General features: G+C 41.4%; 3 protein-coding genes across 17 annotated transcripts in view; 2 read left to right on the top strand and 1 right to left on the bottom strand.

Annotated features, from left to right (window-relative positions):
- Positions 1–258: 258 nt before the first annotated feature.
- On the bottom strand, positions 259–6,025 carry hspa14 (heat shock protein 14). Its single transcript, XM_072672984.1, has 14 exons — positions 5,968–6,025; positions 5,522–5,602; positions 4,981–5,063; positions 4,278–4,326; positions 4,007–4,112; positions 3,819–3,909; positions 3,579–3,683; positions 2,670–2,831; positions 2,431–2,586; positions 2,246–2,348; positions 1,057–1,272; positions 764–913; positions 590–657; positions 259–490 (listed from the first exon to the last, which is right to left on the bottom strand). Exons 1-14 carry the CDS (start codon positions 6,022–6,024, stop codon positions 403–405), a joined length of 1,515 nt encoding a protein of 504 aa, XP_072529085.1. The 5' UTR covers position 6,025; the 3' UTR covers positions 259–402.
- A 3,359-nt stretch (positions 6,026–9,384) lies between these two features.
- Positions 9,385–13,823, top strand: cdnf (cerebral dopamine neurotrophic factor). Its single transcript, XM_072673931.1, has 4 exons — positions 9,385–9,526; positions 9,961–10,088; positions 12,053–12,194; positions 12,950–13,823. The coding sequence occupies exons 1-4, from the start codon at positions 9,448–9,450 to the stop codon at positions 13,138–13,140; spliced, it is 540 nt and encodes a 179-aa protein (XP_072530032.1). The 5' UTR covers positions 9,385–9,447; the 3' UTR covers positions 13,141–13,823.
- Positions 13,824–14,082: 259 nt separating this feature from the next.
- The window catches only part of shank3b (SH3 and multiple ankyrin repeat domains 3b), a 29,382-nt gene continuing 18,157 nt past the window's right edge, over positions 14,083–25,307 (top strand). For 4 of the 15 annotated variants that reach the window (XM_072672970.1, XM_072672971.1, XM_072672972.1 and 1 more), the window contains exons 1-6: positions 14,084–14,532; positions 14,952–15,677; positions 21,523–21,793; positions 23,748–23,951; positions 24,680–24,751; positions 24,861–24,969. In XM_072672970.1, coding sequence (XP_072529071.1) covers positions 21,593–21,793; positions 23,748–23,951; positions 24,680–24,751; positions 24,861–24,969 — 586 coding nt within the window. In that variant the 5' untranslated portion in view covers positions 14,084–14,532; positions 14,952–15,677; positions 21,523–21,592. The other 11 variants (XM_072672978.1, XM_072672977.1, XM_072672965.1 and 8 more) reach the window with 8 other exon arrangements.

Below are 25,307 nucleotides of genomic sequence, written 5' to 3'. Positions count from 1 at the left end.
GCAAAGTATGCAGAAAGTCAGTGCTATACCTCATTTGTCTTTGTGATCACACAGATACTCCATCTCAATTCACTTGATACATATTCAATTTACACTTAATTTCATTTGTTAAAGCACCAGTACTCCACTCACTAATCAAGCAATCAAGCTGCAAGTGATTTCTTTTAGCTGTACTGCAGAATGGAACTGTGGCACAGTTATTCATTTTAAAGTAGTGCACCATCTGGGGTTTTTGTGTTTACTGTTAAATAATAGATGTTTAATGAAAAAAACATTTATTCAAATGTCAACACTGAAAGAACAGGGGCTTGAGTGAACATGTGATCATATGGAAAGCAAGACGTTGCTACTAGTCCCACACGTCACAGATGTTGTGGTTTTCAAGCCACTATAGTGGAAAACCTATGATGCTGCCGCAGCTGTTGCTATAGTAACAGCCTCTGATCTGCCGCTACATTGCTCTGTACAGGTAACATGTAGTGAGCCATCCCTGAAAAATCAAACAGATCAAAAAGTTAGTTAAAAAAAGGCTGCCAAGACACCCAAGTAACAGTGGTTTAACAACAGTGTATGTAAAGTGGAACTTTACCTCTTCATTGTAACCACTGTGACAATGTCATGCATCTCCTCCTTGGGTTCTAGGTCTCGAAGAATAATCTGCAGGACACAGAGGAGATGCTCTTAAATCCTGTTTTCAGCAATCAGGCTCATAAACACAAAATGTACTGGAGTCTAAGACAGTGTGTGGATGTAGGTGTCTAACCTGTGCTAGAGGTTTCTTGGCTTGGTACAGCTCAAGACACACCGATGCCAGACTGCCAGGGCCCTGTAGAGTGTGCTGTCGACGGGCAGGGAGGGGTGTGCCAGACGGAAACAAAACTGTGAAAATGTCGGCTCCTGACTCATCCACTTCCTGTGGGACAGAAGAATGCATCAGTCGGCTGTGTACATCATAAACTACTTTGGGATATCACAACTGTACTGGATTCTACCCTACTGGATAACTACAACCTACTGGTGGCAGACAGAAATTTCAGCAAGTGATTTATAGTTTACCTTGACCAGTATGTCACTGGCACAGCAGTCCACAGTGATGGAGTCCTCTCCCAAGACCAGACTCTCTTTGCCTACCAAGATTCCAGCTTGCATGGCAGCCCCCACTGGGATCACCTCATCAGGAGGGATAGAGCAAAGCAGCTCTACGTCCGTGAACATGTCTCGGATCATTTGCTGCAGTTTGGGAATCCGTGCCGAGCCGCCACTTAAGACCACCTGCAATACAGATTAGAGATGAGCATGAGTGCCAATTTAAATGATTGCACCTCTTGAAGATGGGTGGCTGATGGATAATCAACATTAATTATGAGCTCTATTCACACAAATTATGTAGTTGAGTTTTTCTTTGGGACTTGAAAATGACAATCTTTTCCTGCCTTTTAATGTGTTGAGGTGCTTAGCAAGCAATTTTAGCTCTGCTGACCCTTGAACAATACACTCTCTCTGGGAACTGAATCTAAATGCTCATCACGTATTGCGGCCTTGAGGTTTTTGTGTTTTTTTACAAAGCAGCATTTCCCATAAAACCAAAAAGTGTCAAATGTCCTGAACAAAATAATGGTATGTTCATAATTTTCACAATTTTAGCCTCACCCCAAACTTGTTCAAAATTACAAACAATAGACTTCCATTACATTAGCAACTTTAGCTTTGTAAGTCCAGTGCACAAGTAAAGAAGGAAGCTTTGGACACCTTACATGTATTGGCTGATCAACCAGGTTTGGTTGAAATTGTTTGTTTTTTTTCTCTTTTTTTTTTTTTTTTTTTTAAGTGAACCATGCATTTAAGGCAGAATTGTGTGTCCTCCTTGTGTGCTCCTGGGGTCCCACTACAGTTGGAGAGTGTAATTAAATTAAAATTAAATTAAATTGTAATTAAATTTTACATCACGGTCATAAATACACATCACACTTTTGAGTTCTTCCTCATGGACAGCTATAAACATGCATTTGTTAACAAGCTGAGAAACACATCACGGTAGGAGTTATATAACTGGCACAAAAATTACTTTACATAGTACATAGACATTATGCAGTTCTTTCAAGAGACACATGTCTGCTCTACCAGTAGCTGTGCTTTGGGCCGAGTGGAAATGACAGATGCAAACTTATAAGTAGAACATGAACATGATTTTAAAGTTGTTATTTTAAGTTTAAATTGCCACGTAATGTTTCCAAGTGTTTATTACCTTGTTGATATCTGTAGTGGAGAGGTTGACTTGCTCCAAGAGGATTCTGATTGGTTGGATGCTCTTACTGAAAAGGCTGGAGCAGATCAACTCAAAGCGAGCTCTGTGAACAAATAGACCACTTAGATCTACAAACAAGAGAAAGAACATCAATGTAGATAACTGTGTAGAATGACTGTGCACACCTTGATACATTACACTCAAAGTCCATGCCATCATAGAGAGAGTCCACAAAGCAGTTGGCGCTGCCCAGCGTTGAGAGGCTGTGTTTAGCAACGTCAGCACTGTTCATCAGTTTCATCATTGCTCTAGCGTTACTGCTCACATCTTGCTTATACAACCTGTACACATAGGTATGCACATCAGTTAGCATATACACACATAAATACACACAGATTTCCCTCCATATAAGCGGCCTACTGACTTTTTGAACTCAGCAGCCAGATGTTGTGCTAGTGCATGCGTGAAGCTCTCTCCCCCGGTGCTGTGGTCTGTGTGCGTGGCAAGGACTCTGTACATCCCACTGTTTACCTCCAGAGCTGTCACACTCAGCGACGTGCCACCAAGCTTATAAACCAGAGCATGACTAAAAGGAAGAACACAATGTTGGTTAGCTGAGAGCATAATTCAACTTAAAAACGAATGTAAACATCTACATTTGACTAAACTTCAAGTATGTTCTTAATGGAACGACTTTGTGCTCTAGAGTATGAGGCTTTATCCTTTAAACGTGTTTTAGCCGCCGTTAGCTGGAACACGGTCTGGTGTTTGGCCTGCTAGCCAACTTTTCCAAGCCTAGATAACTGGCTATAGGTCCAAACACGACAGCACTTAATTTACCTTTCTGTTACTCCCAACACCAGTTGTTCGACTTCACTCTGTCAGACAAAGCTCCGGCCGGTAATGCCGTATACCGTGGTAATATTTTGAGAAGGTATGAAAACAGTGAATACCATCCAACACTAATGGCATGGAGACCATGATACAGCTTGCCGAGTTTCCATATTTGGTAAACTAAGCATGCAAAAAATATTGCACAGTAACTGTAATCACAATACTGGCCTTTGTAATGCTAATATGGTAGAGATTTTAGAGAAAAGAAAATCATCTTCAAAAAACATGGGTTTCTGTAGCTGTTATGAGGAGCCATTGTGACAGTGATGCAACAAGCCAAAAAAAAATGGGTAAAATCATGTAATTTTTCCATGTGAACGCTTTATAAAGATACTGCAAGGTATATCTTGTATTAAAGGTCTATAGCATGAAGGCCTAACTTGAAATGGCTCAGCAGTTTAACTTATGACATAGCATCGGGTAAGAATAAATTCTCTACCTTTTCCCTGAAGGCGAGTCCTGACCAATGCCATAGGCCAGAAGGGCAGCAGAGGGTTCATGGATCAGCCGAAGCACGTTGAACCCAGCCCCCTCTGCAGCATTCCTGAAACAAAGCAACAAACACACAATTGCTTCACATACAGCCCTCCTCCCAAATGTTAATGCACAATATTTGCACAATACATCTGTTGAATGAGCTGAATAATTGTGTCCTTTAGTATCTACAACAGTACCACACCTTAGTGCATTTTTCTGCATCTCCCCAAATTCAAAAGGCACAGTGATGACTGCATCTTTAACATCAGAACCCAGAGCTGACTGGGCCGTCTCTGCAGAAAGAGGACAAACATCCCTGTCAGCTATACAAATATTACTACAGTTCTACTTTAGTTACAGTTTTGCATCTAAGGATTCCTTCCAACTTACCCTTCATTTTGTGGAAGACCAGTTTGGCTACCTCTTCAGGAGACACATACTTGGTTGTCTCTCCTGTGTCGAGTTCATACAAGGGCATATCACCTTTGCTGACAATCTTAAAAGTGACAGGGAGAGCATTACCCATTAATAAAGTTGAGGTTTGTGCATGCCTTTACAGGAAAAATATTGTATTCATCCCAGTGTAATCCAGCAGAGTTCTAAAGCAAGGTGTTTGCTGCTTCTACCAGTATTGCATGCCAACTTCAGTTTTGATACTTACTGTGCATTTGCTTTCCTCTCTGTGTGCCTTAGCCTCTGGGTCATCATACCTAAAACACCACAATGTGATAAATAATTAAAGGCAATTACACTACCAGTCAAATGTTTTGGAACACCCCCCCCCCTTTTTTTTTGTTCAGTGGTACACTGGCAGTGTTGCATGGCCCAGGCAAGCCTGCTTTTCTTATTTTGCCATTTTTGCAAGGACTTTTTGAATGCCATTCTACCTGCCAAACCTATAGCTCCAAGTTTTCTCTTTAAAGTTGAAACTGACAGCTGGTCCAGTGTTAAACTGAGCTACAATATGTTATGTGAGCCACCCATCAAACAAGCTTTTGCCTCTCAGAAACTGTTGTGGATTTGAGTCTGTCCAGGTTTAAGCTATTTCCACTCTCCCTGACATTCTTCCCTTTGAACCATTTGAGGTCACTACACTTTGTATTATTACAGGTTGGACTTGAAATACTTAAAAACTGAAAACAATGGTAGTGTTAGTAAAATGAAGAGCTATTAGTTCAAGGAAGCTGTGCATAACAGCATGCATAAAACAAAATCAAAAATTTTAAAAATATTCAATATGGCTGCTGCCAGTCCCTTTTGTAAGTGTTTGACTACCTTTTAAATAAATAGCAACCTTGTCTAAACACTCATGTTTTAAATTACACGAGTCATTTGTGTAGGGAGCAATGTGCGGCGTGACATACCTTCTGCCAAGAATCTGCTTCACTTTCACTACGGTATTTGCAGCGTTTCGTATTCTGCCCTGCTTTGCCGCAATGCCAACAATCTGTGAAAACGCAAGTTAAGAAAAATTAGAAGCATAAATAGAAGCATAAATGCTGCAGTGCTGCATGATAGGTAGGGGACAGATCTTTTCCTGCCAGGTGCCGGCCAGGATCCACTTGGCGCTTCAACCAGCAGTTGGGTGGTGTGCAAGATGTGGTGTGGCAGTTAAAGCAGCAGAAAAGGATTCAACCCCTTCCGTGATTTGTATAATTTTAACAACGAGAAATGGTCCTCATCCAGCGTTGTGTATTATGGAAGCATAAATGTGTTTATGTAAAAGTAAAGGAATCTCATATCATTTAAACTAGCTACATGTACTGCCTTCATTAAAACCAGGATTTTCCTGAGGAAACCTTATTATCTTATGTCTGAGCCTGGGTCTGTTACTGATGCTTCTCCAACATCACTCTAACGCAGGTAGTGGTCACCTTCTACCCCAGTGCCTTATGAAAAGCTTACCTGCTCGGTGTCTCTGTACGCCACTACAGCGGGCGTGACTCGGTCTCCTGCATCGTTGGCCACCACATCTGCTCGCCCGTCCTGAGAAAACGAGCCCAACTTCTTTATTAGCAAGCTACTGCAGCTGGAAACTTCATTTAGCCAAGATAACACCTTAAATATTGTTCTTTCTTCACTGAACGTAAGCGAGACAACTACTACAAGCTACGGTGAGCTCATTATTATGTCTTGCTAGTGTTCAGGAACACACATCACTGAAACCAATGACTGAGAGCGACCACACGGTTAGCCGGCGAACTCAATGCTAACTAGCCAGCTAACTAAAAGCACTCCGTTAGACAAGAAATTCAATCGGCAGAGTAAAACTGACACGTGGTTGTAGCTTTTTAAAGACTCACAATGAGAATTATTCAGAACGTAGCTACACAAATATACACACGCGTTACCTTAAACACTGCAACACAAGCACATGTGTAGCCAAAGTGCACCCCGATCGCAGCCATGTTCACTGTAAAACCCTCCCAGGCTACCGGAAACCAACCAGAGAAGGCGGAGACTTCTGGTTTAACTAAAACGCTCACATTTTTAACCGAATACGTTTTGCGTTTTTTGCGAATAATTTGGTAGCATTTTAATGGACTAGCTAATTGACTGAGTAGCGAATGTTCTGCTTTTATATATATATATATATATATATATATATATATATATATATATATATATATATATATATATATATATTTATTTATTTATTTATTTTTTTACTGATATTAAAAAGCTGCTTACATCACGCCCATCGTAACCATAGCAACAGAGCCCTACAACGAGATGAACTGTAACTCCAGTGTCGTGTGTTGAAATATGGCAGAGCTTACTAATGGAACTATTCACCTAAACTAAAACAACCTGTCAATTGGTACTCTTTACAGGGGTCTTTCTATGTTAGCTAGCATATCGTGGTCGACTCTTGGCCAATGAATCTGTTGGAGTCAATGAGTCAATTCAATTACCATCATTATGCTACACCGGTTCCACTCACCAGCAACTATGAGCAAAAAATTAGGACGCCTCATACGTATTTAAACTTTAAACGGGCATGTGATATTTGTTTTAACACGAGGTTTAGGTAATAACGCTAAACAAATTTAACTAAGTAAAGAGATGTCCTTTAAAAATAATTGTACAGTATAATGTTTTGCCATTTCTCGAAGGCACGTGGTTGGAATTGGCGCTGAATTCAGCAGCAGCTCGCGCGCATAATCACCCACTTCAAATTTAAAATTTAACGGACGTCTAACGGACGACCATTTGACCAGCGGCATGTAGGATAAATGACCGGCCTTTCTAATCATTATTCCCCCAAAATGCCGAGACATAGCTAAATAACTTATGTAATAATAACGTAGAATTACATATCATTAAGAGTATATATTTGTTAAATTAATATGAGCTGATTATCATCTTTAGTTTGTCAGCTAGCTATAATTGCTAAAATGGAAGACAACGGTAACGTCAGGTAAGGATCCCTTATAGCACTAGCTACAGCCAAGCTAGCTTAGACTAACATAGCAGGAGTTCATATTGAGGTAGCTATGATAGCTAAATACCAGTAAAATATATTTATTTGTTTGTGTGTTTGAAAAACATTTGCCGTAGTGGCTAACAAGTTAGCTAGTGTAGCTACGTGAGTTTTATACGGTTAATACAAACCGGATTCCAAAAAAGTTGGAATTATTCACAAATTGTGAATAAAAACTGAATGCAATGATGTGGAGATGGCAAATATCAATATTTTATTCGTAATAGAACATAGATGACAGATCAAAAGTTTAATCTAAGTAAATGTAACATTTTAAAGGAGAAATATGTTGATTCAAAATTTTATGGCATCAACAAATCCCAAAAAAGTTGGGACATGGCCATTTTTACCACTGTGTGGCATCCCCCCTTCTTCTTACAACACTCAACAGACGTCTGGGTACAGAGGAGACCAGTTTCTCAAGTTTAGAAATAGGAATGCTCTCCCATTCATGTCTAATACAGGCCTCTAACTGTTCAATCGTCTTGGGCCTTCTTTGTCGCACCTTCCTCTTTATGATGCGCCAAATATTCTCTATAGGTGAAAGATCTGGACTGCAGGCTGGCCATTTCAGTACCCGGATCCTTCTCCTATGTAGCCATGATGTTGTGATTACTGCAGAATGTGGTCTGGCATTATCTTGTTGAAAAATGCAGGGTCTTCCCTGAAAGAGATGACGTCTAGATGGGAGCATATGTTGTTCTAGAACCTGAACATAGTTCTCTGCATTAATGGTGCCTTTCCAGACATGCAAGCTGCCCATGCCACAAGCACTCATGCAACCCCATACCATCAGTGATGCAGGCTTCTGAACAGAGCGCTGATAACTTGGGTTATCCTTGTCCTCTCTGGTCCGGATGACATGGTGTTCCATAAAGAACTTCAAATCGTGACTCATCTGACCACAGAACAGTCTTCCATTTTGCCACACTCCATTTTAAAAGACCCACGGCCCAGTGCAAACGTCTGAGCTTGTGGAGCTTGCTTAGAAATGGCTTCCTCTTTGCACTGTAGAGTTTCAGCTGGCAACGGCGGATGGCACGGTGGATTGTGTTCACTGACAATGATTTCTGGAAGTATTCCTGAGCCCATTCTGTTATTTCCTTGACAGTGGCATTCCTGTTTGAGGTGCAGTGACGTTTAAGGGCCCGGAGATCACGAGTTTTACGGCCTTGACCCTTACGCATGATAACTTAAAAGTCTTTGCTATTTTACGCTGGGTAACACCATTCTGGTAATGCTACACTATCTTTCTGCGCAATAATGGTGAAATTGGTGATCCTCTTACCATCTTGGCTTCAGAGAGACACTGACACTCTGAGAAACTCTTTTTATACCCAATCATGTTGTCAGTTGACCTAATTAGTGTTAATTGGTCTTCCAGCTGTTCGTTATATGCTCAATTTCCTTTATCCAGCCACTTATTGCTACTTGTCCCAACTTTTTTGGGATTTGTTGACGCCATGAAATTTTGAATCAGCATATTTATTCTTTAAAATGTTACATTTACTCAGATTAAACTTTTGATCTGTCATCTATGTTCTATTACGAATAAGACATTGACATTTGTCATCTCCACATCATTGCATTCAGTTTTTATTCACAATTTGTTTAGTGTCCCAACTTTTTTGGAATCCGGTTTGTACAATCAATGAATGAGAACTTAACGTTAGGCTTCCTGGGTAGCTAGCACTAGCTATGTAGATAGCTAGCAAGCTAGCTAGACAGCACAGCTCGTTAGAAATGAGGAATAGGAATTAAAAAGCTGTTGTATTATGCGTGCAATGCAGCTTATGTGAAGACCATGAACGTATTTCGTATTTCTCTTACAGTCATTTCATATGTGATGTAGCTAGCTAGCTATTATATCCACCAGGGTTTCTAAACAGTGCCTTATATCCCCTACACAGTGTACTGTGTTAAAAACACGAAGATGTGCTAGCTCTCTTCCTACTGGACGTATTTAGCTACTCCCTATGGTTTGGAAAAACTATTGAACTCTGTAGTCTGCTTCGTAAATAAACGCACCACATGGGTGCGTCCAAAAAGGCATGCTACCACACTAAGGAGTATGCCAAAACTAAGTACGCAGTCGTTAGGGGTCTATTTAGAAGTGTAGTATGTGTAACATGTGGTTTTGGACGCACCCACGAAACTAGTGGCCGGAGATTGACAGCAATTTCAGCAAACCAAATCCCAGAGAAGGTGCGGCACTTGCTACAACCAGTGAATGACCAGCGCCGAATTTAGAAACAGATGATGATGGGAGCAGGTGGTCTAGGGGGTTTGGGAGCTGGAGTCCGTACCAAGTAGTCGGTGCGTCAGCTCGGAATAAACTTTAACCGCCATGTCTTTGACGAATACTGTCGCCGTCCTGTTACTGTCATGGGGTGTTTTCACAGTTACCGATGCGGAGGAATGCGAAGGTGAGGTGGACTTCTCAAACTCGCCGCGCATGAATATGCGTGTAAAAATAGCAACTCCGCAAGCGTGAATGTGGCACTGACTCTAGCTAAGTGCATCAAGTTTTAAAAGCAAAATGTGTACTTGTTAAACTGCTATTATGTTATTGTGAATATATGTGAAAGATGAAATCGTCTTAAATACAAACACACGTTCTTAGTAACATTTACTTAATTTAAATGGAAATTGCATTCAAGATTTGTGGAGAGTTATTGGCTGTTAAACGTGGGTTATATATGTATTATAAACGGAGGTGTGTAGTATCACTGTAGTTTGCAGGCTTTTGTTATTTACAATTAAAACAGAGCCTAACATTTGCTATGGTTTCTTCGACAAGCTTACACTGATTGCTAGTGTCAATTTAATATTTTGTAATGTGTGTATGTGTTTCATGCAGTGTGTGTGGGGTTCTTGGAGCGCCTCTACAGGTCTCTGGTGGCCACTCATAGGGAGCTGTCCGCAGCACTTGTGGAGGAAGAGCTCATGAAAGCATGTGCTGAAGCTACAGGGAAGGAGAACCGGCTAGTAAGAGCACATACATACGCTTCACTTAAATACACTGGAAGTCAAACATAATTGCTCTGATGCATGTGTCATACCCTAATAATAAATTTAGCTACTATTTAGAAGTTCATGTGATGTCATGGACGGTCACTAAATACCAATGAGAACATGTGTGACAATGTTGGGAAATGGTGTGAAGAAGTGATCTGTGGAAAGCAGTGAAGAATGTGTTAAAAGCAATTAATTACATTTCGGCAGTTAATTACATCAATTAATTAATTAATCATTTATAATAAAATGTTATGGAACCGTGTAATATTAGTCTTCGGTGCCCAAGGAGGATCATAAAATACTGACAGACAATTTTATTGACGGTGTTGGTGTTCATTTTAGACCTGTTTTCCCTTTGAGGTTTTGACGTTGGCAACTGACCACAGCCAGGGGTGCCATCAGGACAGTTCCAAGGGCCTGTGACTGACAGGGGCTTAAAAAGTATTAGAACATCAGATAATTTGTAAATGTCAAATTATTAAAGCAGCTTCATATTCAATCATGTTCCACTGACCTGTAATCGGTAGAATAGCATCTCTATCGTTGCTACTCCAGTCTCAACTTGATGCTAAATGCACTATGTAAGTTTGTAAGTATCCAAAAAGGGCACAAACAGAACTTGCTAGCATTGATTTGTGAGTGTGGAGTGGCATGTCCCAGCTTCCTAAAGATAAATCTGGCTTCCGAAAACATAATGAAAAACATTAGATAGAAAAGTAAGGGTGACAGTGTCTCACCCACCTTTGCCCCCCCCCCACCCATATTAATTACTGAATATCTTCACTGACAATTCTTCTTACATTTTACTTGCCTTTTTGTGAACATTTATTCTGTGCAGGAGAAAAGCTGTTCAGACAAAATCAGTTGTCCCTGCCCATAACCCAACCAATGAACCAGCTCTGTGTCCATATCCCCATAACCCTACCAGAGAACCAGTACTAGTGCCATTGTGTTAAAGGCGGTCAGTTGGCATAATTGCGGGAGTTTTACAAGAAATGCATTTTTAAATAATGTTAAGAGAATTTTTCATTCAATACATTTACTAATAAATTTACATTTAAACTGTGAAAGATGGTATTTTGCACATTATATTATGCTTATAGAGCAAAGCAGTCTTGCATCAAATAGTGAATTCAATTGTGTGCAGAAAGTGTATGCTATATGCCTGTACAGTGTTATATTTTTAGGGTTGGCATGGACTGCAGTGGTCCTGTATCTTCATTTTGGGACCCAAAATCCCTGCCGGCGCCCCTGATCACGGCCAATGCTCGTGATGACTGCTGTTGTAGTGTGATTAGTACAGTGATGCAATTTTGCCAGACTGTGAGCTGTCCAGCCAGCTCAATCAAATATTTTGGAAAATGTTGGCTCTGAAGTTAGTGTGAGCTCCTCCACAGTAAGCAGTAGGAGCAGTGATGAGTAGCAGCAAATGAGAGTTTGAGTAACCAAAACATTAGCAAACATGGCAAAGAAGATAAAAGTTGGGTGTAGGAAAATATATGCATACAAATTAGCTGAGACTGCCAGTCTCCACCACTGCTTGGGTTTGGAGCATTTGAGTAAATATTTAGCTTTCCCCCTGAGCTACTCACATGCAGTGTAAAGACCTAGGAAACAAAAATAGGGTTGGAAAGTGTATGAATCAGATTTTTGCTACTGTCATGTTCTTGGCCAGGGTAGGATGCAATGGATGGACGCATTTACTTCCCTGAGACAGCGGGATTTTGTGATCAGGCATGCTTTGTCTTGGATCTCTCTAAGTGAAAGGTTGTGATTCTTATCTGTAACCTCTTGTGTAGTGTGCACACCGCTACATCCACTTAACAACAGGCCACAGGCAATTCTAAGAATTTTAAAGTTGTGTAGTGCTTTTGTCCAGCCCTAAGCCGTTTTTTCTCTTTATCCCTCGCTGCCTCCCTCACTCTGTCTCACAGTGTTATTACCTTGGAGCCTCAAGTGACGCAGCTGCCAAAGTGACAGGGGAGGTGAGTCGGCCCCTCAGTGCCCATGTCCCGGTGCAGAAGATCTGCCAGCGCCTCCAGCACAGAGACCAGCAGATCTGTGAGCTACAATATGGTAAGTCCTCCTACTCCATCCCTCCCCCAGTCAGTGGCCTCAGAGAATGCTGGGTACAGTATAAGACATAATGCGAGACCAGGTGATTGCTTGTAAATGTGTCAGAATAGTTTCTGTTAATTTTTTATATTAGCAACACACATTTGACTAAACAATAGTGTAAATGCACAAGTTTCCTATAACCATCCAGCCTTTTCTGACATCGACTAAAATAATGTTTTTCACTCCACCATTCAGAATTCAAAATCTTCTTTAACAATGTTCTTATCATCTGCAGCTGATGTGCTGCATCTAATTCTAAGTATTGACATTTTAAGTAGTAATACATGTGGGAGCTTACTTATGTCCTTACTTTTTCTTCACAAAAAAAATAATTAATCACATTAATTAAAATAAAAATTATTTAATTAATTTAAAGATGTTTTCTGTTTTGTCTTGTTATTTATCCTCCATCCTTCAGTAATCTTGAAGATCAAATGTCCATATGTTTAAATGTGTTAACCCCTTAAACAGCCTATAGCCCACCAGCGGTCCTGAAGTGTTATTACAAACTTCTATTACCAAGGCGTAGCCCCAGCAGTTCGTACAGAAGTCCCGGTAGCTACTGAATAAAACAACTTAGTGTGTAATAAACCTTGCTGTGTTAAGGGTGTAATAAAGAAAAAGGTTTTGATTGGATGTCTTAGTTTGTTCACATAATTGTGCACAAACATTCTTTTAAACTAGTGTTCACGCATCCATCTAATGTGTTCTAGAGCAACAGGTGCTGGACTGGAGCCGTGAGGCACTGTCAAAGATGCGGGTATTGGAGCTTAAGCGGATGCTGGCTTCATGGGGAGAGGAATGCAGAGCGTGCCTGGAAAAGAGCGACCTTATAGATCTCATCCAGGAGGTGGCCCCCAAACACAACACAGCACAGCCTAGGATGCATTCGGATGAGCTCTGAGAGCCCCCTCATGCAGCTCTGTGCTGGGGACATATAAATGTAGATATGGAAGGGGGGACACACTGCTCCTTACATGTCTATACGGTTTTCAATTACATGTTGGTCTACTGTGATCTGAATATGCTATTTATTGGTGTGTGAAATTAGTGGTTTTACTGATCTCAAGAACACAAGCAGGAAGCTTCGAGGAAGCCCTGAATGGTTCTGTGACCCACATTGCCTTTTGGAATAAACAGAGGGAACACTATTGCTGTTTCTGATATACACGTATATATATTTATATAGATGTATACATGTCAGCTGTGTATGTGTACGAATATTCACCTGGGTTTTTGTGTCGTTAGTGTTGTTTTGTATGCACATGTTAAAGTGCATGTGTCAGTAGAAATTACATAATTGTGTGTCACACTTTTGACCTTCAGTGAGATTTGTATTGTTGTGATCAGAACATCACACACACACACACACACACACACACGCTGAAAGATTCACGCCCACACACCGGCAAACTGCTGATGTTTACATTTGGTGGGTTGCCATGGTGATGATTAGATATTTGATTTCCTATTTCTGATGATCTACCCATTCCTGCTGACAAAGTTTCTGTGTCACTGAGCCAGTCAGTCACTTCACCACTGCTTACCACTAACCTCTCTCTCTCTCTCTCTTATTCTCTCTCCATCTCCCCTTCTCTGCCCTCTTCTTTCTCATTCATTCCCCCTGTTGTTCTGACCAGTTCCTCTCCTCTCTTATTATAGCTGTTGAGAGAGTGAGAAGGAGGGAGAGAGAAAGAGAGAGAGAGGGAGAGAAAAGAGATGCAGGCCTTGCCCACGCAGTGGAGTGGGAGACTGAGCCTGCCTCTCTCTCTCTTGCTCTCTCTCTCTCACACTCGCTCTCTCTCTTTCTGAACAAGCACACACACTCACTCACACAGCTAGTCAGTGTATCATGCTTGCACTGTGTGGGCTGAGCTGAGCATTCCTGTCATACAGTAACAGTCTTTCTGCCTCCGCACTCACTCTCTCTCTCTCTCTCTCTCTCTCTCTCTCTCTCTCTCTCCCTCTCCCCCTCTCCCTCTCTCCCTTTCTCTCTGTTTCTCTTTCTTTGCTCTCTCTCTCCCTCTGTCTCTCTCCATCTTTCTCTCTCCCTTTCTCCCTCCCTTTCTCTCTGTTCCCCTCTCTCTCGCGCATACACACATACACTTACAAATACGTACACACTCACTTGCATGCGCGCACACACACACACACACACACACACACACACATTCACACACACATATACACACACACTCACATAAACACACATACACACATATAGTCACACAGAGCAGAGACGGATTCTCTGAGAGGAAGCCGAGATGGTATGCAATGAGAGTCCTGGTTATTTAGGGTAAGTTTTTCTGCACTTTGACTGATTTTAAGTTGCTTGTAGGTAATAGGTTTGTGTGTGTGTGTGTGTGTGTGTGTGTGTGTGTGTGTGTGTGTGTGTGTGTGAGCACGCGTGTGTGTGAAGGGAGAGATTGTGTGGATGTGATGGTGCTCCTTAGGACTGATTTTTACCATATACACGTTTGGTGGGTGTACACTGCCACATTATAAGACACTCTTACCCAGCAGGCGCCCTGTGCCAGTGTGTGTGGTGGGGGGAGTTCTAAATAGATTTTTAGTTCTTGTGACGAAGGCGCCAATCTTGTTAAAGGTTTGTTAGATATCCCTGCCGGCGTGAATGAATTTTACATGTTGGGGTTGTGTGTTTGCAGCATTTATCATGGTACAAAATGCTAACTCACACACTTCTGCTCTCTTCAGCCTCATTACCTACTGCTACCTTGTGTCTTCCTGAATTCTGTCGTGACTGAGGCCAATCCTCACAGCCCCAACGCCTACACACTCAACCGTCACTCTCCCCCTTTCCTATCCTTCCCCTCGCTCTCTCTCCCTCTCCCCTGCTCTTTTTCTCTTTCTTGCTCTCATTCTCCCTCCCTCACTCCCTTTCTATCTCTCACACTTACCTTCTCTTCTATCTCTCTTCTTTTTCTCTCTCTCTGTCCCTTCATTGCCTGCTCTTTCTTCCTCTCTCTCTCCCCCTCCTCATTTCCCCATCCTCTCTCTCTCTGACCACCCCCACTTTCAAGCATCTTCTCCATGCGTTCAACCGGTCTTCTGCATCTCTGCTGCGCGCGTTTGCTTCACATCGCCTCTTTGGCCCTTTAAAAGAGAGAGAGTGAGAGAGAGAGAGAGAGAGAGAGAGAGAGAAAGAAAAAAGAAAAAGCAGGCAAAGTTTCCCAGCTAACCATTTTTTCTCCCCGGTTGCCATAGCGATGAGCGAGCACTCGGAGAGGTGCGGCGGTATTGGGATGCAGTGACAGCACTTTGCTAGCATGTGAATTCACACGCACCGCGAGTGATGGAGGTTCTCCGCGCGCTGAGGTGAGACGCGCACGCCCACGCGCGCTCACAGCCCTGCCACAGCGCAAACCACTCTACATGGGCGTGTTAAAGGGGACACAAATTAAAGGAGCCCTGCTTCGGAGTGTGAGTAGGAGGGCGAAAATAGGGGGTATGGAGAGGGTGTGTGTGTGCATGTGTCGGTGTAGGCGTGCATGTGTGTAAAAATGCGGTGTAGTTGTGGTGACTTACAACATATAAGTCAGTCTGTGAAATTTCAGGTGTGTTGTTATGAGAACAGTATACTTCAATATTTCAGGGAGACAGCCCTCTAAAATCATTGGGCTTATTATTCAGTACTTCTTACATTATACATCAATTACAAATGGTTTAGTTACTTAAAACTGAATGTGTAAAACTGAATGCACACTATGCAGTTATAAGAGTGAGAAATTTAAATTGCATGTGAAGGGGTTAAGCAAATCACACATTAAATAACTGGATGGTTACATAACATATGCCATCTACTGAAGCCCTGCAAATGAATCATGTAATGTAACAGTCCAGATTGTCCTTAAAATGTTGCATTACCTTGAGAGTATATTTTATTTGTAGGTCATGATAGTCTCATTTGAAATGAAGGATTCAAGGCCCATTGATTTCAGTTAGCTTAGGTCTTGTAAGGACTCTGAGCAGGTGAAAAGAACAGGTGAAAGCATCAGCTGTTGGCAGGTGCAATGTTCTGCTTTAGAGAGGATCTCTCTGCCTATTTACCCCCCCACCCCTGAACGCTTTCACTGATTTCAAGGCAGTTCTTATGTAACAGAGTGTGCATGGCTGCTGCTATGACTTTCTCTGATAGCATTTTTAAATGAGCTTGTTAATGCTTCCTAAAGCAACATGTGAGAACCTGGTAACACTTGTAGAGATCCTGAAGATTTACCTATGCATAATATTGATGAGCGGACTTCGAAGCATCGCTTGATAGTAGAAATTGAGGCTGTAAGTGTGCTGTTGGACATGGACCTCTCTCTGCGGGTTTTCATGAATGTGCCACAGAGTACTCATGTGCTGCCCCTTCAGCCAGAGGAGATATTTTTAAGCCTGTCACTCTGTATGCATTTAGGATTGATCAGGGGTGTATGTGGGTGGGTGGCAGCCGCTTTTATTTCTGTCTTGCTGTCAGTGTGTGTGTGTGTGTGTGTGTGTGTGTGTGTGTGTGTATGAGGGGAATGTTTGCGCTGCTGAAGGAAAAGGCGAAGCTATCAGCAGAGCACAGCCTTTCCTTAACTTCCTGTCAAACATCCCGAGGAGCCTCGGCTCGGTCCAGCTGGGAAGAGGGACAGGAAGTGGTGCTGAGATCACAGGAAGTGAATTGCGTGGCTAGAAGGACTGAGGTTGAAAACAGGCCCAATGGAAGTTTCAAGAGACTAAGTTTTTGGGTGAATGGCCCAAAGCCTGCAAATATGGGTATTGGGCTTCTTTTCCAAGTAGTCATAACACGTTTCTTTTTTTGGGTGAATGTGGGAGAAAGGGTGTGTAAGTGAGTGGGTGTGCCTTTAATATATAAACAATGGACGGCCACTGAGCAATACTTTATATTCTTTATAATATACTACTTCTGCTATATGGACAAATGTATTGGGGTGCCTTCTTATTCATAGTTTCTTCTGAAATGGTAAGGTATTAAAAAATATATATTCTGCTTTTGTTGAGTAACTGTCTCTTGTCCAGTGATGGGTTTCTACTAGATTTTTTGGAACTGATTGCATTCAGCAACAAGAGCATTTGTGAGGTCAGGATGTTGGATGAACACCACTACACCTTATCCCTAACACCCCAGCTCATCCCAAAAGTATTGCATTGAGTTCCATCATTCCAGAGAACACCGTTCCACTGCTCTACAGCTTAATGGTGGGGGTCTTTACACCCCTCTAGAGAAAATATGAAGTTTGCAGCAGTAACATGTTCTACTTTTGAACTTATATTCTACTGCCTTTCAACTGGAAGGCATTGACCTGGCATTAGGCATGGTGCCAATAGACAAGCTGCATGTGGGTTTGTGCACATCTGTGTCAGAAGTGGGTGCCATCATTCCAGAGAACACCGTTCCACTGCTCCACAGCTCAATGGTGGGGGTCTTTACACCCCTCTAGTCAATGCCTGGCATTAGGCATGGTGCCAATAGGTTCATGTTTATCTTCTTCAGAGAGTCCCATTCTAATACGTGGGGCTACAGGAACTAGACAAGCTGCATGTGGGTTTGTGCACATTTGTGTCAGAAGTGGGTGCAATTTAAAGTAGTGGGTCCATACACATTTGGACACATGGTGTACCTAACCCATATAAACTGCATGTCCAAAATGATCTAGACACCTCAACTTATTAGAGAATTCAGCTACTTTAAGGTGAACCCATTGCTGACAGGTCCGTATATGCTATATAAACTAAATTTTGCAGCTCTAACAGTAGGTTAGTAAGTCAGCAGAGTATTGGTGACTTGTGTACACTATGCACCTCAGCACTTGTCGACCCCACTGTGTAACGCTATGTGGTTATGTGGTGAGTTACTGTGGATCCTAAACACTTCCACTTTTAAAAATACCATTCACAGTTGATGGTGAAATATCTAGGAGAGGAAGAACTTCCATGAACTGACATCCTAATATAGTATAACGCTGGAAGTCAGTCGAGCGCGTCACTTCTTTCACTAATGTTTGTAAAGGCAGACTGCATGCATGCATAGGTTCTTCATTGTATATGCCTGTGGCAAGGGGACTGAAAGAAACACCTGAACTCAGTGATTAAGAGGTGTGTCCCAATGCGTTTGTCTGTATAGTGTATGATCCCATAGAAACGTACTGCCAGCAGAATTAGCACAACCAAGTGCTGAAGCTAAAGATATACCTAAGTTTAGATGAGACCCAAGACCAATGCCAAATGTTGGCTAATGGGGGAACCTCCCATTGGCTGTGCAACTTCACAATTTTGAGATGTGTTGGAACGCTGTTTTGAACCTGAATGTTCACTAATATTCTTTACTAAAACACTTGAGGTTGAATGCAATCAAAGTCTTACAGCAATGTTCCAGCATCTGTTGAAAGGCAGTAGAATATAAGTTCAAAAGTAGAACATGTAACTGCTGCAAACATCATATTTGTGCCAATCTTTCTATTGACAATAGAAAACACATGAAAACATGAGTTTTTTACTCAAGCAACTTGTCAGCATTGTGCCATTATTTCACGTTTGAGACAAGCAGTAGCAAAAATGCCTGCTGCAGAATCTGAAATAAAATCTGTAAATTGCTCCGTAAACAGTTCCACTACAAATTTGAGAAGGCTGTAATGCTTTGTAATGATACTAGTAAAGAAGAAGAATCATCATTCTGCAGCATCCCTGAAGTGGCACAATTGGCCTTGCTATCTCCAGCGTGGGTAAATGACACTTTCTCCCCACATCATTCTAGTGCAATGCTGGCCAATGCATCAGAGCCGGGTACATGGTTCTTTCCTCTAAGCGTGTTAGTTGCCTGGTGGCGTTGCATCAGGTAACAGTTTGGAAAGAGAGGTGACAGAGGAGGCATGTGCACCCACTTTCGACCTACATTTTCGACCTTTACCCTCCCAGTGTCGGAGCATTGCATGTGGTAGGGGAAGAATATATATGGGTTGGCTAATTGGCGATCCAAATTGGGGAGAAAATTTGGAAAATAAATAAATAAATAAAGGTGCCAAAACGGCTTCTATGGAGTGATGTCATTGGAAACATTTGCCTAAAGAACATTTCAGCAGATGGCTCTTTGGGAAAAAAAATAATTTCACTTGACATAAGTTTGGTGCATAGAAAAAAAACATATAGGCAACATATAGGTATGCTCTGCAACTTTTCAGAAACCTGGTGCTAATGCTAATACCAACAAGAACCGCAGAAAAATTCATTATCACTTTATTAACAAACCACAGCCAGTCAGACATTCAACTAATGAACTAATTAAGCAAACATTTTACAGTGAGTAAAAGCAATAATGTTTTAGAAAACTGCCTGTGTATAGAAATGGCTCAGAAAGACATTCCTGACATTCTTGTGTAAATCTATGATCATCCTTCTCAGATCAGCTCTGAGCTTCTTGGACTTTCCCAGTAAACTGGGTGTTTGTCAGTCCAGTGAGTGCTGTCAAACAAACCTTTTTCATGTGGGCACTGAGAAGCAACAAGCTGTAGACAATCATGATAACTAATACGAAATTCAGGCCTGCAAGTAAAATACATTTTGGAACTTTAAGTACCACTAAAACAATTGAGTGTTGTATATGTATATTTCTGAACATGTTTATTTCATACTCCCCCCATGTTTTTTATAGAACCATACATTTAAGCCAATTTAGGAACCTAATGTATAGATCAGTACTCCCTAGTGCTTCACACAGGGTTATAGTAACATTGATTATTTGTCTGTGTACCTCATGTCCACTGAGTCATTAAATAGTGAAAAGTCATAGTCATAGAACCAGCCTCCAATGTAGCTGATGTACTGAAGCAGAGATTGGATAGTGGTCTGTTTTTTTCTGCAGGCATCGGTTATTGGTTAAAGTACCAAAAACAAAGTCTCTTATTGGCAGAGGTGTATGAATGGAGCCAGCTGGTTGGTTAAAGTGTGCAAAGCTGGGACTAAAGTGTTTCCTGTTCCAGTTTCCTTTTTCCTGCTAGTTTTCCTGCTCTCTACCATGCACCTTCAGGGTTGGGCTTTAAGCTTCCTGAAGTCTCAGAGTTCACAGGAATCACTGAGATATTCAGTTGTGCTACTTGTGACACGAAGACAGAATAACAGGCAGAAAACTGCAAAGACGCATTTGGGACGTTGGAGTTATCCTGGAATATTTTGGAGTTTTCTAAAGATTTCAGGGCTGCAGACATAGCCTTAATCCTTCGGTTGTCTACAGCAATCTTCATATGGGAAGCTCAAGTCAGAGGTGAATATAATGACATCCTTATGCAAAATTCTTGTAATTCTTAGCTGATATTAATTACTTGTTAATTAACATGTGAACATGATTCATGTGGTTATTGAAATTGGTGTGTCACAGTTGTTTTTAACTGTCAATAATCTGACAATCGTCTTCAGGGAGACGCGATATTCCAAGCTGAAAAATGCTGTGGGTGGTTCTGTCTGTCACACAGAGGTCCACATCATGACAAATAGGCCTATTAATATTATGACAGGATAAGTATGAGCATTTGTGGATGTTTTGAAGTGCTCACAAGTTCTCTCCAACTGTTGGGTGTATTTTTGGTAAGATAGTTATGAGCGGTAATGATGATGATGATGATGATGGCAGCTACTTATGATGAAGGCCAGCTCACCTCTTGGCCTTCTGTTTTTTTTTCCCTCTTCCCTGTTCTCCTGTTTCTGTCTGTTATATAATAGAGGACTTCCTCTCTGCCTTCCAGTACAATAGCGAGGGACTTTCTTGCATGGTGCTGGCGGGTGTGTGATTGCACATGTGAGAAAGTGTGGGTGGTGGGAGACATGGCTGTATGAGGTAATAGTGGCAGGAACAGGTGTGTGTGTGTGTGTGTGTATGAATTTAAATATTTCTGGTTGAATAGTGTGTTAGTGTATCTGTGTGTGTGTGGTGCATCAGTGCAATGTTCGGTGTCTGCTGGAGTGGTAGGGCCAGCACAGTGTGTGGCTTCTCAAAGGAGGAAGTGTAGGAGCCGTAGCTCAGCAGAACAAGCACAGTGCAGCGTTGCCATGGTAACATGGATACAGGGTTCCCTGAAATTCCATTATTCCCAAATGGATATGTTTCACAGTGTCCATGGCAACCACTCACAACCAGTGGACTTCAAGGCGGTCTTTCTTACAAACAAGCAAATGCAGACTCAAAGAAAAATTAAAATGTGCTGATCACTGTGAACATGCAAAAAAAAACGCAGTATGACCTATTTATAAGACACACTGAGAAGCTCTGTGTGTGCTATGTTTGTAGGGTTGTGAGGCCAGCGTGTTGAGCAGTGCACACACCCACCCACCCACACACACACTCGCATTCCCAGAGCATGCCTATGAGTCCACCTGCCGACGGCAAACATGAGGCTCCCGATCGGCCGCGGCAACAACACGCCCCTACCAACAGTAACCACGGAGACGACAGCATTCGGGCCTCTCCTGGGACCAAGTCCTCCTCTACCGAAACCATGGAGGATCTCCACGGAAACGCTGTCATTATCCGCATCGGAATCCCCGACCTTCAACAAACAGTGAGTGCTCCGCGTATTCTCTCTGATTAAAGTTTTGAGGCGTGGAGGAGATTGGCTGAAGTTCAGGAGAAGAAATGGCATCAGCATACTGCATAATGCTCTCTCTCTCGCGCTCTCTCGCCTCTATCTCTTTTATTCATGCACACACAGCGTAAATGTTTTCTATTCTATCCCTTGCTTGAAATGACAGACAAATGCAGAGAAAGTGCTCTCATGATGGGCAGAGACACAGCTGGTAGCTGTGTTTGTGTTTGTGTGTGTGGCTGCAGAATGCATGTTATTCCCTGAACAATATTACATCAGTTCTCTGAACATTTGCAGTTCTCTGAATATTTGGATTACTTCTGCAGTGTACAAAATCATTTTGTAGTGACAGAATATATAGTGACATGCTTTGGGTACCCCTGCTCAAAATATGTGTTTGTTTGCATAGGTAAGTGGGTAAAAGGAGAGTATATTTCCCAAAGGCATTTAGTTAAAGATGGCACATTTGTTAAAAATGTATGCAATATTTACCTTTACTTTCCAGCTTTTACAGTTTCAAAACAGCAAAAAAAAAAAAGGGCCTGAACAAAAGGTTCAGCACATAGTAACGCTCACTTTGGCAAGTATCACAGCTTGTAAATGCTTTTTGTTCCTGTTTGGGGGTTTCACCTATTTTTCCTGTCAAAAGACCTTGTTGGGAGATTGTTGGGCCTTTTTGCATGCACTGCTCTTTAGAGATTTATCTACAAATTGTTGGTGATGTTTAGGTCGGAGGCCTGTGAGGGCCATGGCAAAAACCTGCAGCTTGTGCTTGTTAAGGTAGTTCATTCTGAATTATCCGATTTGTTAAAGATCATTATCTTAGCCATCCACTTTTCACTTTCATCTTTTTTCATGTGTGATGTTTGCTTTGTGTGATGTTTCTATTTTAGTTTAACTTCATCAGTCCAGAGGATTTTCTTAAACACGTCAGGCTTGTTTAGATGTTGCTTTTAAAACATCTAATGCTAAACTTGTGGTGAGGATGCAGGAGAGGTTTTCTTCTGATGACTCTTACATGAAGGCCATATGTGCAAGTGCCACTATATAATAGAAATTTGTAATGACAGTTTCGGCCCGCCAACGGGCCATAGGTGTTTTAAGGAGTTAAACTTCAACTGTGCTACCTGAAAAAACTTTACTTTGTTGTTGTGGCCCTCTCCTCTTTTGCAAACATCAACTGTTTTCGTTGCCGTTCCTATTAATGATTGTGCATAGGCCATAGCCCTACCAAGCAAATAAAGGTCTGAGACCTTGGTAAAAGTTATATGAGAGCTCAGATCTCTTGGGGTGCCCAACATTTGCATAGTGCATCTTATACTCACTTAAACATAAACAGTTAATTGTGTCCAGGAGTGCACACTTTGTGCGCCTTTGTCAGTGTACATAGAATTCAATGTAGCATAAATCACTGCATAGTTTTATGTTTTCCTTGCTGCAACATACTTTAGAAATTGGCTAATAATTCAAAGGACTTCTTAAAGGCGTGGCACTTTTAGCAACTTTAGGCAAGTCATTATGTAGCGTAGTCTATAGCCTACATATGTGTTATGAACATGTAGCTGCTCATTTTCAATCTAAAATCTATTAGTTATGAACCAGGTCATGTTTTTTGGTGGTGGAGGTGACGGCAGTGCGTAAATCGAGTAGCCACTCCCATCTCATTTCTGCAGAGATTAATTTTCCTGTGCGAATCGGAATCCCTGGCATCGGTCATTAATTTTACAGATGTTTTGTGGTGAAATTACATTACTCCACCTGCAAAACTACTCCTGTTCGAATTAGGCATTAGAGACTGAACGATCTTCATGGCCAAATGGCAACTACCAAGTAAAGACAATCCAAACCCCACTCCTAACCCAGCACAAATTGAACCAATTGCTCTGTATCACTTTAAAAGTGTGTATGCATGTGTGTTTTGTTTTTACAGAAATGTCTGCGTTTGGACTTGGAGGCTCCGGTGTGGGTTTGCAAGCAGCGTGTCCTGGTCACTCTGACTCAGAGTCTGACAGACGTACTAAACTATGGCCTCTACCTCCCAGCTTTTAACGGCAGAGCTGGCAAGTTCTTGGATGAAGAGAGACTGCTCAGGGAGTACCCCCTCCCTACTGTCACACCTGTACCTTACTTAGAGGTATACACACACACACACCAATGTACTCTGCTCTTCTAAGTAAACATCTTACCTCAGCCTAGACTGCATTGTTATTCTACTATCAGCCATAGACAATGATTTAGATCTGTTTTCGAAACAAAGAAGTAAGGAAGAAAGGGACCTTAAAGCTATAATTCTTACACTCTAACAGTATCTCTAATCTCTTGGGACGGATCAGACATGGGAAAATGCTTTACCAAAGCTGTAAAAACAGGAGCAGTGTAAGAAATATCAGATTACTTACACTTACATTACTCCTACACTGTGACAATCTGTCAACAGCGGGGTTTTTTTTTCAAGTTTTTTTTTTATCATAACTACTGTTTCTTGATACTGCATCTCAAAACAAATCAGATTTTTATATGGTAAAAAAAATATGTATTACAATTTTGCTTAGATTATAAAGATTATAAAATAGAATTATGTAAAAAGGAAGGGGTCTAAATGCTTTCTCACAAAAGAATAATAAGAAACTTATTTAAAAGTGTATTTTTATTATAATTTATATTGAATGAATTCAGCAGTTGTCCATTGGCTTCTACTACAAGTGTGTTTTGCGTAAACAGGTTTTCCGTTCTTTTGTTAGGCATAGATGCTGCACAAAAAGATTAAGCCAAAAACATAATTGTATTAAAAACAGCTGTATTCCTTTAACACTTAACCTCCCTGGCATCTGTGTGTTTGTCTGTCTGTCTGCCTGCCTGCAGTTCCGCTATAAGAGACGTGTTTACACTCAGAGCCATGTGGATGACAAGCAATTAGCCAAACTTCATACTAAGGTAGGTTCACAAAGAAACTTTGAATTCAGATGGTAAACTTCTGTGTGTTATCAAAGCCTGAACAGTACATTCATTCCTTTCTTGTTAATTCTGTGTTTATATCTTTTAGGCCAATCTGAAAAAATTCATGGAGTACATTCAGCAAGGAAATGTGGAGAAAGTCTGCAGGTTCCTGGAAAAAGGGCTAGATCCCAACTTCCATGATACAGATAGTGGAGGTGAGAGGAGGGTTTATTTTTGTTATTTGGTATATAAAAGTAACATTGCACTATTCTTTATTCAAAACACCATGCCCAAAGCTTGTAAATGTTGAAACTGGGTCTGTCAGTTCACGGATTTTGCTATAAGTGATGTTTTTAGGTATTGCTGACTCCTGCTTTATTTATCCATCAAAGTCCACCCTTCAATCTAAGCCTAACTTCAAAGCCACTCTCTTTAAAGTGCACAGTACCAGAAAGTTACAGCGTAGCATCATAATCCACAAAGTCCCAGTGTAGTTGCAGAGTTTTTCACAAAAATACAGATTTTGCTAAGCACAGTTTACAAAGCGGAAGCA

Source organism: Salminus brasiliensis, chromosome 2 (assembly GCF_030463535.1).
Source record: "Salminus brasiliensis chromosome 2, fSalBra1.hap2, whole genome shotgun sequence".
NCBI lineage: Eukaryota > Metazoa > Chordata > Actinopteri > Characiformes > Bryconidae > Salminus > Salminus brasiliensis.
Note: the sequence above shows the minus strand (reverse complement) of the source record. Positions and strands in the feature narration are given on the sequence as shown.

What these genes read in the sequence shown, in the direction of transcription:
- hspa14 (XM_072672984.1), bottom strand. Translation starts at nt 6,024, where the DNA reads ATGGCTGCGATCGGGGTGCACTTTGGCTACACATGTGCTTGTGTTGCA. An exon ending in AAGCAGATTCTTGGCAGAAG is followed by an intron (nt 4,327 to 4,980) that starts GTATGTCACGCC and finishes GTGGTGTTTTAG; the next exon opens with GTATGATGACCCAGAGGCTA. An exon ending in CCACTACAGATATCAACAAG is followed by an intron (nt 1,273 to 2,245) that starts GTAATAAACACT and finishes TCTGTATTGCAG; the next exon opens with GTGGTCTTAAGTGGCGGCTC.
- cdnf (XM_072673931.1), top strand. Translation starts at nt 9,448, where the DNA reads ATGTCTTTGACGAATACTGTCGCCGTCCTGTTACTGTCATGGGGTGTT. An exon ending in CGATGCGGAGGAATGCGAAG is followed by an intron (nt 9,527 to 9,960) that starts GTGAGGTGGACT and finishes TGTTTCATGCAG; the next exon opens with TGTGTGTGGGGTTCTTGGAG. An exon ending in CAGGGAAGGAGAACCGGCTA is followed by an intron (nt 10,089 to 12,052) that starts GTAAGAGCACAT and finishes TCTGTCTCACAG; the next exon opens with TGTTATTACCTTGGAGCCTC.